At 34.8% G+C, this 16,864-nt stretch overlaps 1 protein-coding gene across 13 annotated transcripts in view; it reads right to left on the bottom strand.

Annotated features, from left to right (window-relative positions):
- The window catches only part of TUT4 (terminal uridylyl transferase 4), a 140,675-nt gene that overhangs the window by 81,873 nt on the left and 41,938 nt on the right, over positions 1 to 16,864 (bottom strand). For all 13 annotated transcript variants that reach the window (XR_013557604.2, XM_060624552.3, XM_078451904.2 and 10 more), the window contains 2 exons: positions 2,196 to 2,373; positions 148 to 236 (listed from right to left, as the gene is read on the bottom strand). Coding sequence is in view for 12 of the 13 variants with exons in the window: in XM_060624552.3 (XP_060480535.3) it covers positions 148 to 236; positions 2,196 to 2,373 (267 nt within the window). In the remaining variant the exon portion in view is untranslated. The remainder of the gene's footprint in view (positions 1 to 147; positions 237 to 2,195; positions 2,374 to 16,864) is intronic.

Raw genomic sequence — 16,864 nt, 5'->3', positions numbered from 1 at the left:
GTACCTAATAGTTTCCAAAATCACATTTAATTACACTATAAACCAGAATCTTATAGTCCCCTACACCTTCTCTAAAAAGATAATCAACTAAAAATTACCAAGTACTAGTTAAGAACCACATAAAAAAGTGTTTTCATAATTACTTACCCTGGGAGGAAATTTTATATCTATATTAACATCACTACTTTTCAGAGCAAACTTAGTCAGAGATGAGCCATACAACCTAAGTGAACACTCTGGAAATAAAGGAAAAAATATGAAAGCATGAAATAGTGTGCAAATATGAGAAATTTCTTAAAAACGATAATAGGAAAATTACATATGTTTCAATTATGTGTCTTCAATTCTAGTACAACATTTATAGAAGAATGACATCCTTTCTAACTGATCTGCAAACAAATAAAAATGCTTCTCAGTTATGGGATTCAGGGACAGAGAAGGAAGAAATTACTCATAAAAGTTCAGTGTTTACACAAAATATTAGTAATAGTTCATTTAGGAATGACTAGAAGTATGTTTAATATTTAATATGTAACAGTGAAAATGTACTAACCTAGGTATAGCTACTGTCATAAACTACATTTATTTACTCTTAGATATTTATATTTATGTAAGAGATAATAGCACTTTAAATGGGGAAGGGATCATAGACATTGAATGCCAATGCTCTTTAAAAATACAAAATGAAGGCTCGTCACTTGATATTATAAACCTAAACCGCCCCCCCAAGAAAAAACAAAACACAAACAAAAAACCCTGTGGTTTTTCAAGATTTCATAGACCAAAATATATAGGAATAATAACATACAACTTACATATTTTTCAAACTATCAAATACATTATTCAAAAATCATCGTAAGGTAAATTTTAAAAGGATCTCACCAGAGGGCAAGTTGAAAATAACATGATTGGGACTACTCAGGCAGGTTCAGTTTCTTAGAAAGTGTGAGTTTATACTCATTTGTATAGATAGAAGTCTACTGTTCAAGTTCACAAAACGTCTGAAAATCACTGAAATCATTAACATCATAAAAACTTCATTTCTGTCCATTTTTTAATATATTTTACTTATTTTTTTAAAGTAGGCTCCACAGGGGCGCCTGGGTGGCTCAGTCGGTTAAGCGCCCGACTTCAGCTCAGGTCATGATCTCACAGTTTCTGAGTTCGAGCCCCATGTGGGACTCTGTGCTGACAGCTCAGAGAATGGAGCCTCCTTTGGATTCTGTGTCTCCCTCTCTCTCTGCCCCTCCCCCACTCATGCTCTGTCTCTCACCTTCAAAAATTAAACATTAAAAAAAAAAAATTTAAAGTAGGCTCCACACACAACATGGGGCTCGAACTCACAACCCCAAGATCAAGAGCTGCAGGCTCTACCGACTGAGCCAGCCAGGTGTCTGCATTTTTCTTCTCAAAATAGTAAATTATTTCTGTATATAATTTAAATTAGTATTCATTGTACTTTAGGTAGAAAACCACATTACAGAAATAAAATGAAATGCAAATGTTTTCCATTTTTTAATTTCAATTTTATATTTTCTTATAAATCTCACAAATGGCTCTATATAAAACTGTAATTTGTCAACTGTCCAAAATCCCGCTGGTGGTGAGAAATAAGTTTTATTGAATAGACATTTACTTAAATTCAATATTGATGCAAAAACAGTATTAAGTGTTAAGCAAATATAATCTTTATATAAATGTCTACAATAAACCTGGCACAACTCCCCTTTACACCAAAAATATAAGCTTTCTGTAAAGAAAGAGCAGAGTCAAAAAGAAATAAAAGGGCAAATCTTACTTGTAATGACCCTACTTAAAGTAAATTAATTTTTCCCCACCATCGGCCATAAGAATCTTTTTCAGTGACTAGGTGGAATATACACACTGAAAATAATATAATTAAAATGTCCACTCAGAAGTCAAAGATACTGAAAAATAATATAAAATATAATATTTGACCTATAAGAAATTTTCCTATATCTGACATTTTAAAACTCTTCTTCTTGTCATAATTCTCTATTTTACTTTTCTGAAATATTTCCCAAAAACTCACTTATAAAATAATTAAATTCATCTACTTTTAAGATGGGAGAAACAAACAGAAAGGAAACATTAAGAAATTTACACTAAGTTTAGCAAGAAGCAAGGGGAAAAGTTGTATAATTTTACTAATTAAGCATAAAGCGTATCTGTACCTGGTAAAAATGTTGTTACAACCTTTGACATTTCCTCCACAATTTCCTGACGGACCCTGAGGTCATCATCTGTTATTCCGTGTTCTTTTGCTAATTCAATAACTGCAACACTTAAAGCAGCCAAGTGGGCAGGGGAAGGAGGTGGCAGAGAACGAAGCTCACTTTCTTCCTGTTTTTCCTATTAATGTAACATTTAACAATAACGTAAAAAAATTTTTTTTCTACTTTAATGTCCTTATATTTAGGATAGAAGAACATAAATATATTAACTCAACAAATATTCACCTTCTATATGCCAGATTTAATTTAAGACACCGAGGATATGGAAATGAACAAGAGACAGAAATGTTGTAAGTACTGGAAGATTAAGAAGTCTTTGGGGGGAGGTTATTATTAAACATTAAAAACTAAAACTTGTTCTACTGTACTGTCTTCATAAATTCTGAAATGCTACATCAAAGCCAAAATACTGTAAGTAAAACACTTAGCTGATAATTCTGTGGATAATTTTGCTGCAGCAAAAAGATTGTTTCAGGTGGAGGAGAAAGTCTTGAATCCTCTCTGATCTGCACATGATATCAGATTAAACGGTCACAGGAAAAGATCCTAGACACTATCATCACATTTGTTATACAGAATACCATTTACATTTGATTTCTTTCTGTTCTTTTATCCATCTAATACTAGGCAAAATGTTTCCCAAAACCCTGATTCTACTGAAAGTTTGAAAGCCAATTTAAACCAAAAAGCTAAAGAGAGACTATATTGATTTTTAAAGATTGATTTATTATTCTGATTTTTAAAATTTTTTTAAAGTTTATTTATTTGAGAGACAGAGAGTGAGTGAGGGAGGGGCAGAGAGAGATAGAGGGAGAGAGAGAATCCCAAGTAGGCTCCGCACTGTCAGCATGGAGCCTGATGCAAGCTTGAACCCACAAACCGTGATACCATGACCCAAGCCGAAACCAAGAGTCACTCAACCAACTGAGCCACGCAGGTGCCCCTATTATTTTGATTTTTTAAAAAACTACATGCTAACTGCAAAAGCTACATAAAACATAGGAAAATACAAAGAAGAAAATCATCCACACAATGTCGTCCTATTTCCTTTACTTTTTTTTTTTTTTTTTTACCACAACGAAGACCATATCATTTCTTTAATATTACAATAATGGCATTTTCTATTACCACATTTTAGTCAAGAGACATTCTCTTATTTTTGATACATGTAGTTCCCAACAAATTGAAAAATCAGAAGTAGTTTGTTCGCTCTCCTCCACCCCTACACTGCACTTAAACAAAGACTGGTCTATTCCTAATTTTATTCATTGTTACTATATTCAGTCTTAACATAAGTAAAGTTTACCTAAGGTACAGAAAATCAAACATGGCCATAAGACAGCTTCATTTTTCTTCCAAATTTTTAGTTAAATTCTAGTTAGAGGAAATAGACAACAAATAAATATATACATTCATGTCAGATAAAGCTATGAAGAAAAATCAAACAGGGTGAGAGACGAGTTTGATGGGTAGGGGGTATTATTTTAGAATAGAGTGGACAAAGGTAACTCTAAGCAGGTAATATTTGGCAGAAACCTAAAAATGAAGAACAGAAATGTTTAAATTTCTGAGGGAAGAGCATTCAGACACAGAGATGATAAATGCAAAGACTTAAGAGGCAACAAAGTACCTACCTAATGTTACTTGAAGAGATCAATGTGATTAAAGAGGTAACTAAATGATGAGGCTGAAAAGTTAACTAGAAGCCAAATATTGTATGACCTTATGATACGTGATAAGGACTTAAACTTTTATTCTAAGTTGGGAAGCCAGTGAAGAGCTATGAGCAGGAAGTAACATGTTATGACATGTTGTTGTTTTTTTAAGTTTATTTATTTATTTTGAAACAGAGAGAATTCCAAGCAGGCTCCACACCATCAGCACAGAGCCCGATGCAGGGCTCAAACCCACGAACCAGGAGGTCATGACCCAAGCCAAAGTCAAGAGTTGGGCGCTCAACTGACTAAGCCACCTAAGTGCCCCCACATGTTATAACATATTTTAAAAGAACAGTCCTGGCTGATAAATGAAAAAAGAATGGACTGTGGGGGGCAAGAAGGAAGGGTAAATTGGAAAGAGTCCAGGTTAAAGATGGTGGTAACTTAGACTAAAACAAAAAGAGTAGAAGTGCCTGACTGATTCAGTTGGGAGAACATGGGACTTTTGATCTCAGGATCATGTATTTGAGCCCTACACTGGGCATGGAGACTAGTTAAAAAAAAAAAAAAAAAATCCCAGAGGCACCTGGGTGTCTCAGTCGGTTAATATTGGACTTTGATTCAAGTCATGATCTCAGGGTTCATGAGTTTGAGCCCCACACTGGGCTCTGTGCTAACAGCTCAGAGCCTGGAGCTTGCTTCAGATTCTGTGTCTCCCCCTCTGCCCTTCCCCCACTCATGCTCTCTCTCTCAAAAATAAACATTAAAAATAATTTAAACCCTAGGGATGGTAATAGCTTTCCACTATTAAACAAACAAGAAAATTCCAAACAGAAAGAGTAGAGTGTGTGCAAATGACTCAATTTGGAATATATAATGTTTCAAGGTAAACGCTATAGAATTTGTTAACAGTTTGAATGTGGGATGTAGATGAGAGAGACAAATCAAAGATGATTCAAAAGTGCTTGTCCAAAGCAACTGGGTAAACAAATGGTGGTGTTTCTGGTGATATCTGGTAAGTTCTGGAAAGAATTAGTTTAGTCTAAGAAAACATGCCCGGGGCACCAGGGTGGCTCAGTCAGTTAAGCGTCCGACTTTGGCTCAGGTCATGATCTCGCAGTTTGTGGGTTCGAGCCCCGCGTCGGGCTCTGTGCTGCCAGCTCAGAGCCTGGAGCCTGTTTCTGATTCTGTGTCTCCCTATCTCTCTGCTCCTCCCCTGTTCATGCTCTGTCTCTCTCAAATATCAGTAAACATTAAAATATATGTACATATGGTGTGTGTGTGTGTATATATATATATATATAGAGAGAGAGAGAGAGAGACAGGGAGAGAGAGAGAGGAAGAGAGAGAGAGAGAGAGAGAGAGAGAGAGAGAAAACATGCCCAAGAAGTAAGAGCTTGCTAACAAGTCATCTATTTCCACTCTCTGGCCATTCATCCCATTCCCCTTACATCTACCAGTTAGTCTCCTACTTCAAAACTTTCAGTAAATCCTCAACAGAATACTAGCAAACCAAATGCAGCAAAATATTAAATAGATTATATAGCATGACCAAGTGCAATTTATTCCTGTAATGTAAGAAGAGTTCAACATACAATAGTCAATCAACGTAATCCCCATCTTAATAAATGAAAGAAAAAAAAATGACTTGAATACCTTGATACAGAAAAAGCATTTAACAAAATTCACCCTTTTGTGGTTAAAAAAAACAAAAACAAAAACAAAAGCACTCACCAAACTAGGAATAAAAGGAAATGACCTCAACATAATAAAGACCTATATAAAAACTCACAGCTAACATTAAACTCAGTGGTTAAAGACTAAAAGCTTTTTCTCTAAGATCAGGAACAAGTCAAGAATGCCAATTTTCGGGGTGTCTAGGTTGCTCAGTTGATTCAGCATCTGACTTCAGCTCAGGTCATGATCTCATGGTTCATGAGTTAGAACCCCACACTGGGCTCACTGCTGACAGTGCAGAGCCCACTTCAGATACTCAGTCCCTCTCTCTCTCTGCTCCTCCCCTGCTCGCACTCCCTCTCAAAAATAAACATTAAAAAAAAAAAATGCCCATTTTTACCACTTCTATTCAACATATTATTAGAAGTGCTAGCCAGAGGAATTAGGCAAGAAAAAGAAATAACAGGCAACTAACTTGGAATGGAAGAAATAAAATTATCTCTATTAATAGATAACAAGCTAATATGTAAAAAACCCTAAAGATGCCATTAAAAAAAACTGTTAGAACTAATGAACAAATTCAGTAAAGTAGAATACAAATCAACATGCAAAAATCAGTTGCATTTCTATACACTAAGGAACACCTGGGTGTCTCAGCTGGTTAAGCATCAAACTCTTGACTTAGGCTCAGGTCTTGATCTCACGATCATGAGACTGAGCCCCATGCTGGGCTCCACACTGACTGTGGAGCCTACTGGGGATTCTCTCTCTCTACTCCCCCCACCCCACTCTCTCTCTCAAAATAAATTTAAAACAAATAATAATAATAAAATAGCCTCAAAAAGAATAAAATACTTAGAAATTAACTTAACCAAAGAGATGAATGACTTTGTACACTGAAAACAATAAAACACTTAAAGAAATAAAAGACATGAATAAACAGAAAGACATCCCATGTTCATGGACTGGCAGGCTTAATATTGTTAAGATGATATCAATACTACTCAAAGTAATCTACAGATTCAATACAATCCCGTTAAAATGGGATTGATTTTTTTTGCAAAAATAGGAAAATTAATCCTAAAATTCACATAGCATCTCAAGGGACCCTAAACAGCCAAAACAATCTTTAAAAAGAACGAAGTTACAGAATCCACATTTCCTGACTTTGAAACTTACCCTAAGAGTCACAGTAACCAAGACAGTATGGTACTGGTATAAAGACAGATGTATAGGTCAACAGAATAAAACACACAGCCCAGAAATAGATACTCATATATATAGCCAAATGATTTTTAATAAGGGTGTCAAGACTGTCCAATGGCAAATGGACTGGCTTTTCAACAAATCATGCTAGGAAAACTGGACATCCATATGCAGTATAGACCCTTATCTTATACCAATATACAAAAATTAGCTCAAAATGGATCAAAGACCTAAATGTAAGAGAAAAATTATAAAACTCTTAGAAGAAAACAGAAAAGTTTCATGACACTAGATATGGCAATGATTTATTGGATATGAAACATAAAAAAACACACAGACAAAAAAAGAAAAATTAGACAAATTGGAATTTATGAAAATCAAACTTCAGTGCATCAAACAACACAATTAACAGAGTAAAAGGCAACCCACAGAATAGGAGAAAATATTTGCAAATCACATATATGATAAGGGATTAATATCCAGAACATATAAAGACCTCCTAAAACTTAACAAGAAAACTACCCAATTCAAAAGTGGTCAAAGGACTTGAATAGACATTTCTCCAAAGAAGATATACAAATGGGCAGTAAGTACACAAAAAGGTGTTCAACCTCAGTAATCATTAGGAAAATGGAAATAAAAAGGACAATGAAATATCAATTCACATACAGTAAGATAACTATTACAAAACAGAAAAAAACAAAAGTTTTGTGAATATAGAGAAATTGAACCCTTGGGCATTGCTAGTAGGAATCTAAAATGGTGTAGCCACTGTAGAAAATAGTATGGCAGTTCCTCAAAAAATTTAACATGTATTTACCATTTGATCCAGCAATTCCACTTCTGGGTATTCACAAATGAAATGAAAGTAGGGATTCGAACAAGTATTTCCTCTACCAGTGTTCATACCAGTATCATTCACAATACCCAAAAAGTAGAAATGACCCAAATATGAATAAATGGATGGATGAATGGATACACAAAACATGGTACTATGGACTACTATTCAACATTAACAGGAAGGAAATCTAATACATACTACATTATGGTTGAACCTTTAAGATAAAATACTAAGTGAAATTTGCAGAAAAGGACAAACATTGTAGGATTCCACTTACATGAGGTACCTACAATAGCTAGCCAAGTACACAGAGACAAAACCAGGGGCAAAGGGAAGAGGGGAATGAAGAGTTACTGTATAATGGGTACAGAGTTTTAATATGGGATGATAAAAAGTTCTACAGATGCATAGTGCAGATGGTTGTACAATCATGTGAATGTACTTAATGTCACTGAACTGTACACTTAAAAATGGAAAAAATAATAAATTTTATGTCATATATATTTTACTGCAATAAAAATCATTCTTTAAAACCTTCAATGGCACACACAAAAAAACAAAACACCTTCAAGGGCACCAATAAGATAATGCCCCATCCTTTTAATAAGGAATTCACAGCAATTTAGTTTCAGCTTGCCTTTTTAAGCCCTCCTCCAACCATTCCTCCTACTTCTGCTAAAATTTTAGGCAATATCCATAGTTAAATAGTTACCAGCCATAAAATACTATATGTGCTATTGGGCCTCCAGGTCTTTACTTTCTGTCTCTATTCTTCCTATTTTCCTGATCATTCTCCAGTCTATTGGTTGCTCTTCTTCTACTAGTCCCTTAAACATTTGTATTCTTTGATCTTCTCTCCTGATTCCTTTGGGTTATCTCACCCACACCCATGATTTCAATATGCTAAAGATTACCAAATCTGAATTTGTAGCTCCTATTATAAATTCCAGATCATTAGATTCAACTTATTGGTGGACATCTCTAATTGAAATACCCTGCAAGTGTTTCAAATTCAGTATATTCAAAAACTTTTTTTTTTTATTTCCTGAGTAAATGGCACCACAGCCTATAATAACACCTCAAATCAAATACCTTATGATCACTCTAGACATCCTAGGCCTCCACCTCCACAATTTTACAAGAGACATAAGTCTCTTGAAGTTCTAACCTCAACTCCATTCTGACTATCTACTCCTTCTTATCAAATGTTCATCATTGCCTAACTGGATTATCATGAGAGACTAACTGGTCTCCCCAAACCTAGACCTTTCAAAAGATTCTTTTTTTTTTTTTCATTTACTTCCAAATTAGTATATAGTGCAACAATGATTTCAGGAGTAGATTCCTTAGTGCCCCTTACCCATTTAGCCCATTCCCCCTCCCACAACCCCTCCAGTAACCCTCAGTTTGTTCTCCATATTTATGAGTCTCTTCTGTTTTGTCCCCCTCCCTGTTTTTATATTATTTTTGTTTCCCTTCCCTTATGTTCATCTGTTTTGTCCCTTAAAGTCCTCATATGAGTGAAGTCATATGATGTTTGTATTTCTCTAATTTCACTTAGCCTAATACCCTCCAGTTCTATCCATGTAGTTGCAAATGGCAAGATTTCATTCTTTTTGATTGCGGAGTAATACTCCATTGTATATATATACCACATCTTCTTTATCCATTCATCCATCGAGGGACATTTGGGCTCTTTCCATACTTTGGCTATTGTTGACAGTGCTGCTATAAACATGGGGGTGCATGTGTCCCTTCAAAACAGCACACCTGTATCCCTTGGATAAATACCTAGTAGTGCAATTGCTGGGTCGTAGGGTAGTTCTATTTTGATTTTTTTGAGGAACCTCCATACTGTTTTCCAAGGTGGCCGCACCAGCTTGCATTCCCACCAACAATGCAAAAGAGATCCTCTTTCTCCGCATCCTCGCCAACATCTGTTGTTGCCTGAATTGTTAATGTTAGCCATTCTGACAGGTGTCAAGTGGTTCAAAAGATTCTTTCACACTTGAGTATGAAAGAGTGAGTTTGCAAAATACATGTCATTAAGCTCCATAAACCTCAAAATAAAATTCAAACAGTGTAAGTATACATATTCATTCATGATCAGGCTTTTGCCTAGCTGTCCAATTATCCATATATTTCATCCTCTCCTTTGTGTGCTTCAGTTATGCTAAACTACTAGTTGTTGCCTGAACACACTCTGCCATTTCTTGCCTCAAACCAACCCTCCACGTGATGGTTTCTCTTCCATAAAGATACATTCTCATTTCTACATTTGGCTAACATTATTAAGAACCAGGATCATATTCTCTATTCACCTTTTCTGACTCACTACACAAACTGTTACATAAGTCCCAATCTGCTGTCATACCATATTCTAAAAACCATCTACTATGATACTTAACCACATTCTTTCTCAATCAACCATTTGCTTATATGCCCGCAAACTCCTTATGTTCACAGGTTATGGAGCTGTACTTCTTTTTACATTTCCGTAGCAGCAGTACCTAAAGCAGAAGCTGAAGGTACACAATAAATTCTTTATAAGTTAAAAAAAAATCTATATTAGTCTTTTTACTGGAAAATATAGTTCAATTATCTTTTTGGATATGCATAAAATTAGTATGATTGAGCTTTTTAATCTGTTTTTCCTGACACCATCAAGCCTTGTGCCCTACCCCAAGTCTGCCCATTCTTTGGGATGGAGGGTTTTTCATTATCTTATTCAATCTTTCTACCTCTAATAGTTCAGAGGTTATACTTTTTTGCTACTTATAAAATGTATACCCTAGGTATTTCAACATGGATACTTAACCTAACAATATCTAAAACAAACCAGTATCTTTTATTCTCCTCCAAACCAGAAAATCTTTTGAAAGTTTTAATTTGGATAACCCTCTCGAAATTTACAGCCTATTATTGTTAGTATTTTAGTACTAGCCTGCATTTTTCTCCATGACAAACTGAATGCTATTGTTGTTGTTGTTGTTGTTGTTGTTGTTACTGTCATTTTATTCAACCGATGTATCTTTAACTCTCCAATCCTTCTTCCAACTCTCTTATTTCCTCAAAGATCATTTTTAGTCTAAAATACAGCCTTTAGAACTTCCTTTACTGAGGGTCTTTTAGAGGTTAACTCACTTCTTTTATCCATCAATATATTCTGTGCTTAGTATTGTTAGATATTAAGATATTGTGCTAAGATATTGTTAGATACACCTTTATGGGTGACCCCACCTTTTCTTTTTGACTGCTTTTATAAAAAGTACTTTACTGAAATATAATTGACATAAACAGCACAAATATAAAGTTTACAATTTGGCTGATATCTGACATACATATACCACCATAAAACCATCACTGTAGTCAACGTAATAAATGTATCAATCACACATAAAAATTCCTTCATATCCCTTTGTGACCACTCTCCCACCCCTTTACACACATACTTGGGCAACCAATGACCTGCTTTTGACAACTACAGTTTAGTTTGCATTTTCTAGAGTTTTACATAAATGGAATCACACAATACATACTCATTTTTATCTGGCTTCTTTCACTCATGTTAATTATGTTAAGATTCATCTGTGTTGTATATATCAACAGATCATTCCTTTTTATGCCAAACAGTAACATGGTATGAATATATACCACAATTTGTATATCCTTTCACCTACCTACTCATGTACATTTGGCTTCTCTGCATTTTTTGGCTAATAATTGCATATAAAGCTGCCATGAACATTAGTATACAAGTATTCGTACAGACATATGCTTTCACTTCTACTGGGTAAATACATAGTAATAGAATAGCTGATAGTGTATTAGGTGTATGTTTAACTTCTTTCAAACTGCTGAAGTGTTTTCAAAAGTGGATGTACTACCACATGATCCAACAATTCTACTTCTGGGTACTTACCCAAAGGAAACAAAAACACTACCTCAAAAAGATATTGTACCTCCTCATGTTCACTGCAGCATTACTTCTAATAGCCAATACATGGAAACAACCTAAGTACCCATGAATGGATGAATGAAAAATGTGATAGACAGATATAGATATATACTTCCCATTGTGTATGTGTGTATATATACAACAGAAATTACTCAGCCAAAAAAAGAAAGACATTTATAACAGGGATGGATGCTGAGGTCATTATGTTAAGTGAAATAAGACAGAGAAAGAAATGCTACATGATCTCACTTATACGTGGAATCTAAAAAACACAAACTGAACTCATAAATACAGAGAACTGATTGGTCGGGATGAGCAAGATGGGTGAAAGTGATTAGATGGTACAAACTTTCAGTTATAAAATAAATAAATCTTAGGAATGTAATGTACAGCATGGTGACCACAATTAGTAATAATGCATTGTATATTTGAAAGTTGCTAAGAGAGTCAATCTTAAAAGTTCTCACCTCAAGACAAAAAATTTATTATGTGTGGTGCTGTACAACCAGACTTATTGTGATCATTTTGCAAAACGTATAGTGAATCATTATGCTGTCTACCTAAAACTATGTATCTCAATTAAATCTCAATTATATCTCAATTAAAAAATTACTGAAAATAACTAAAAGTTTTTAAAAAGTGCAAGTACTACTTTACATTTCCATCAGTACTGTTTGTGACTTACAGTTCGGTGTCCACATCCTTGACAAACCTTGGTACAGTTATTTTTTTTTCATTTTTAGCTATTCTTGTATTGATTTCCCTAATGTAAAGATACAGAACGTTGAACATCTTTTCATGTGTTTGATATCTGTATATCTTTTGTAATGAAGTGTCAACTCCAATCTTCTGCCCATACTTTTATTGGACTGTTTATTACTGAGGTTTTTAATTTTTTTATTGAAGTATAATTAACATACAATGTTGTATTAGTTTCAGATACACAATATAATGATTCAACAATTTTATACATTTCTCAGTGCTCATTATGCTTATTAGTGAGCTTTCAAAGTTGTTTCTACCTTCTACATATAAATTATTGCCAGATACATGATTTGCAAGTATTTTCTCCCAGTTTGTAGCTAATAATCATCATTTTTTGAATAGTATCTTCCAAGGAACTGAAGTTTGCAATTTTGAGGAAGTCTCATTAATTTTTTGTGTCCTTTAGTGTCATATTTTTTAAAATTGTGACTAACCCAAGGTTATAAACATTTTTTCCTATAGTTTCTTCTGGAAATTTTATGCTTTTAGGTTTTACATTTAGGTCTGTTATTCATTTTGAGTAATTTTTTTATACAGTACAAATTACGGATCTAATTATTCTAGAGCCATACATTTAGAAGACTTATCATTTCTCCACTGAATTGCTTTTGAACGTCAAAAATCAGTTGTTCACACATGTGTGGGCCTATTTCTAGACTCACCATTCTGTTCCACTGATCTATTAGTCCACTTGATCCAGTACCACACTGTCTTGATTATTGTGGCTTTGTTAAGTCTGGAAATAAAGTGTATTAGTCCTCCACCTTTGTTCTCTTTCAAGGTTGTTTTGGATCTTCTAGATAGAGCCTTTGTGTTCTCATATGAATTTTAGAATCAGTTTTTCAAATCAGGATTTTGGCTGGGATTATGTTGAATCTATTCATCAGTTTAGAAAGAACTGACAATAATATTAATTCTTCTAACACCCAAACAAGACGATTTCTCCATTTATTTAGCTCTTTGATTTCTCTCAGGAATGTTTTATAGTTTTCTGTACACAAGCTTTGCATATTTTGATGCTATTTTAAATAGGGTTTTTTTTTTTAACTTCTAGATTTCACTAAATATTCTACATAAACAATTATATTGTCTATAAATACAGTTTTGCTATTTCTTTTAGAACCTCTAATACAATATTGAATAAAAGTGTTAAGAGTGAACATTATCTTCTTTCTTCTCCAATTTTTTTAATGTCATAAAATATACACCACATAAATTTCACTATCTTAACTGTTTAGGGTACATTTCAGTGACATTAAGTAAATTCATACTGTACAACCATCACTATCATCCATCCACAGACTTTCCATCTTACAAAACTGATACTCTATATCCATTCATGATAACTCCCCATTCCCTCATCTCTGCAAGGTTCTGGCAACCACCATTCTACTTTCTCTATGATTTTGTCTATTCTAAATATCTCAGGTAAATGAATTCATATAGTATTTGTCTTTTTGTTACTGGCTTACTTTATTTAGCATAATGTCCTCAAGATTCATCCATGTTATAGTATATCAGAATTTCCTTCCTTTTCATCACCTATTGTATGTTTATATAACATTTTGCTGACCCATTCATCTACAGATGGACACTTGGGTGGCTTCTATGTTTTAGTCATTATGAATGATGCACTATGAACACAGGTGTACAAATATTTCTTCAAGACCCTGCTTTCAGTTCTTCCAAGCATACACTCAGAAGTGTAACTGCTGGATCATATGGTAATTTTTTTTTTTTTTTTTAATGTTTATTTATTTATTTTTGAGAGGGAGAGAGCACAAGCAGGGGAGGGACAGAGAAAGAGAGGGAGACACAGAATCTGAAGCAGGCTCCAGACTGATCTGCCAGCACAGAGCCCAACGCAGGGCTCAAACTCATGAACCATGAGATCATGACCCTGAGCCGAAGTCAGATGCTTGACTGAGACACCCAGGTACCCCAGTAATTCTACCTTTAATTTCTTGAGGAAACACAATACTATTTTCACAAGAGCTATACCATTTTTTTTTAATGTTTTTATTTATTTTTGAGACAGAGTGAGACAAAGCATGGTCAGGGGAGGGGCAGAGAGAGAGGGAGACACAGAATCTGAAGCAGGCTCCAGGCTCTGAGCTGTCAGCACAGAGCCCGACATGGGGCTTGAGCTCATAGACTGTGAGATCATGACCTGAGCTGAAGTCAGACACTTAACTGACTGAGCCACGCAGGCGCCCCAAGCTATACCATTTTCATATCTATCTTTTCTCCTAATCTTAGGGAGACAGTGAGTGTTCAGTCTTTCACCATTAAGTATGATATTAGCTGTATGTTTTTCATAGATGTTCTTTATCACATTGAGGAAGTTCTCTTCTATTCCTAGCTTTGCAGAGCCTGATGCAGGGCTTGAACTCATCAACTTGAGACCTGAGTCGAGATCAAGAGTTGGATGCTTAACCGACTGAGTCACCCAGGAGCCCCTTGCTGAGACTTTTTATAAGAACTTTTTTAAATGCTTTTTCAGCATCTACTGAAATGATCAAATAGTTTTTTTGGTTTGTTAATATGATAAATTACATTCATTGGTTTTCTAAACCAAAACTGCACTCTTGGAATAAAGCCCCACTTGGTCATAATATATTTCTTCCTTAAAATTATTCTTAGATTCAACTTGCTAAAATAATGTTTAGAATTTTTGCATTTATATTCATGAGGGATATAGGGCTTAAGTTTTCTTTTATTGTAATGTCTTTTTCTGGTTTTGGTATCAGAATAACATAGGCCTCATGGACTCAATTAGGAAGCCATACTCTTCTTCAGTGTTCTGGAATATGTGTACTGGCACACAAATTATCAATTATCCCAGAGCTCAAGGGTGACCTTTTATTTCTTTTTTTCAAGTTTTTTCCTCTTTCTATTTCATTTTGGATGGCCTCCATTATCGTATGTTCAAGTTCACTTTTTCTTTTGCAACGTCTGATCTGCCATTAGTCCTACCCAGTGTAGTTTTCATCTTAGACCCTGTAGTTTTCATTACTATAAATTCAATTGTAATCTTTTTTATATCTTCCAAGTCTCTATTTAATTTTTGGAATATCAGGAATATAGTTAACTGCCTTGATGTCTTCCTCTGCTAATTCTCGAGTCAATTTAATCAGTTTTTCCCCTCATCATGGTTTGTGTTCTCCTGCTTCACTGTATGCCTGATAATCTTTGAATGCCAATGTGAACTTTTTTTGTGGTGATGGATATACTGTGTTTCTATAAACATTCTCAACCTTTGGTCTGAAACACTGGAAACTGTACTTTTGGGTCTTGTCTTTTAAATACTTTAGTCAGGATCAGACTGCATTTAGTTTAGGGTTATATACTCCCCACTCCTGAAACAGAATCTTTCTACATACTCCACCCAATGCCCATGAAGGTTTTCCAGTCTGGATAGTGGCAAGGTACTTACTATTCAAAGCCCTATGTGAGCATCAAGCACTGTTTGAATTCCATCAGATGATTCTTTCCCTGGCTCTAGGCAGCTTTCTCACATGCATGTACCAATCAGCTGTGTTGAATACTCTGAGGGGACTGTCTTTACACCTATGGATTTCTTTCTTTTTTTTTTTCTTTTTTTTCAAGTTTATTTATTTATTTTGAGAGAAAGAGAGAGAGAGCACAAGCAGGGGAGGGGCAAAGAGACGGGGAAAGAATCCTAAGCAGGCTCTGTGCTGTCAGCAGGGCTCGAACTAACAAACTATGAGATCATGACCAAAGCCAAACCCAAGTGGAATGCTTAACTGACTAAGCCACCTGGGCACCCCTTTCTCTTTTTTGTTTCTTCAACAAGAAAGCTTTCTCTTTTTTGTTATTCTATCCTACAAACTCTGGCCACCCTGGATTCCCTGGACTAAAGTTCATCTCACCTCTGGGAGTTCATTGGGTTCCCCTCCCTATAATGCAGTATGGAAATCAAACTGGAGTAATCATTGGGTTCACCTCATTTGTTTTCCATTCACTGCCTGTCCTTCATTGCTTGAAAACCACTGTTAGCTATTTTTATCCTTTTTTCCCCTTTGGTTATTTCAAGAGTGAGGTAAATCTAGTCCTTTTTATTCCAATTTCAACAACAGCAGAAGTCCAGTACGACTGTTTTTAAGGTTTGTTTGCTTTTTTGTAATGTTCTAACATTTCCTTATAAAGTATATAATGTGTATTGGCTTTCTTTTTAAGTTTCTTGTTTGGAACTCCCTGAGGTTCCTGGAATTAATGAGTAGCATCATTCAACATTTCTTGAAATTTCTCAGTTATTATCTCCTAAACTACCACTTTGTCTCTGTTCCATTAAGTCTTATGAAGCTCTAATTAAATCAAAATAGGCTAATAAAATCTGAATTTCTTTTCCGAATTTCTGATTTTCTTCAATGCATTCATTTTTTCAAGAAAGATGTACTGAACACCTACTATGTGTCAGACACTGTCCTAAGCAATATAGAAACAAAAATAAGACACTAAACCTACCTGCTAGAATACTGGA

The sequence above is a fragment of the Panthera onca genome, chromosome C1 (genome assembly GCF_046562875.1).
Source record: "Panthera onca isolate mPanOnc1 chromosome C1, mPanOnc1 haplotype 2, whole genome shotgun sequence".
Lineage (NCBI taxonomy): Eukaryota > Metazoa > Chordata > Mammalia > Carnivora > Felidae > Panthera > Panthera onca.
The sequence above is the reverse complement of the archived record's forward strand: the minus strand, read 5'-3'. Positions and strand labels throughout refer to the sequence as shown.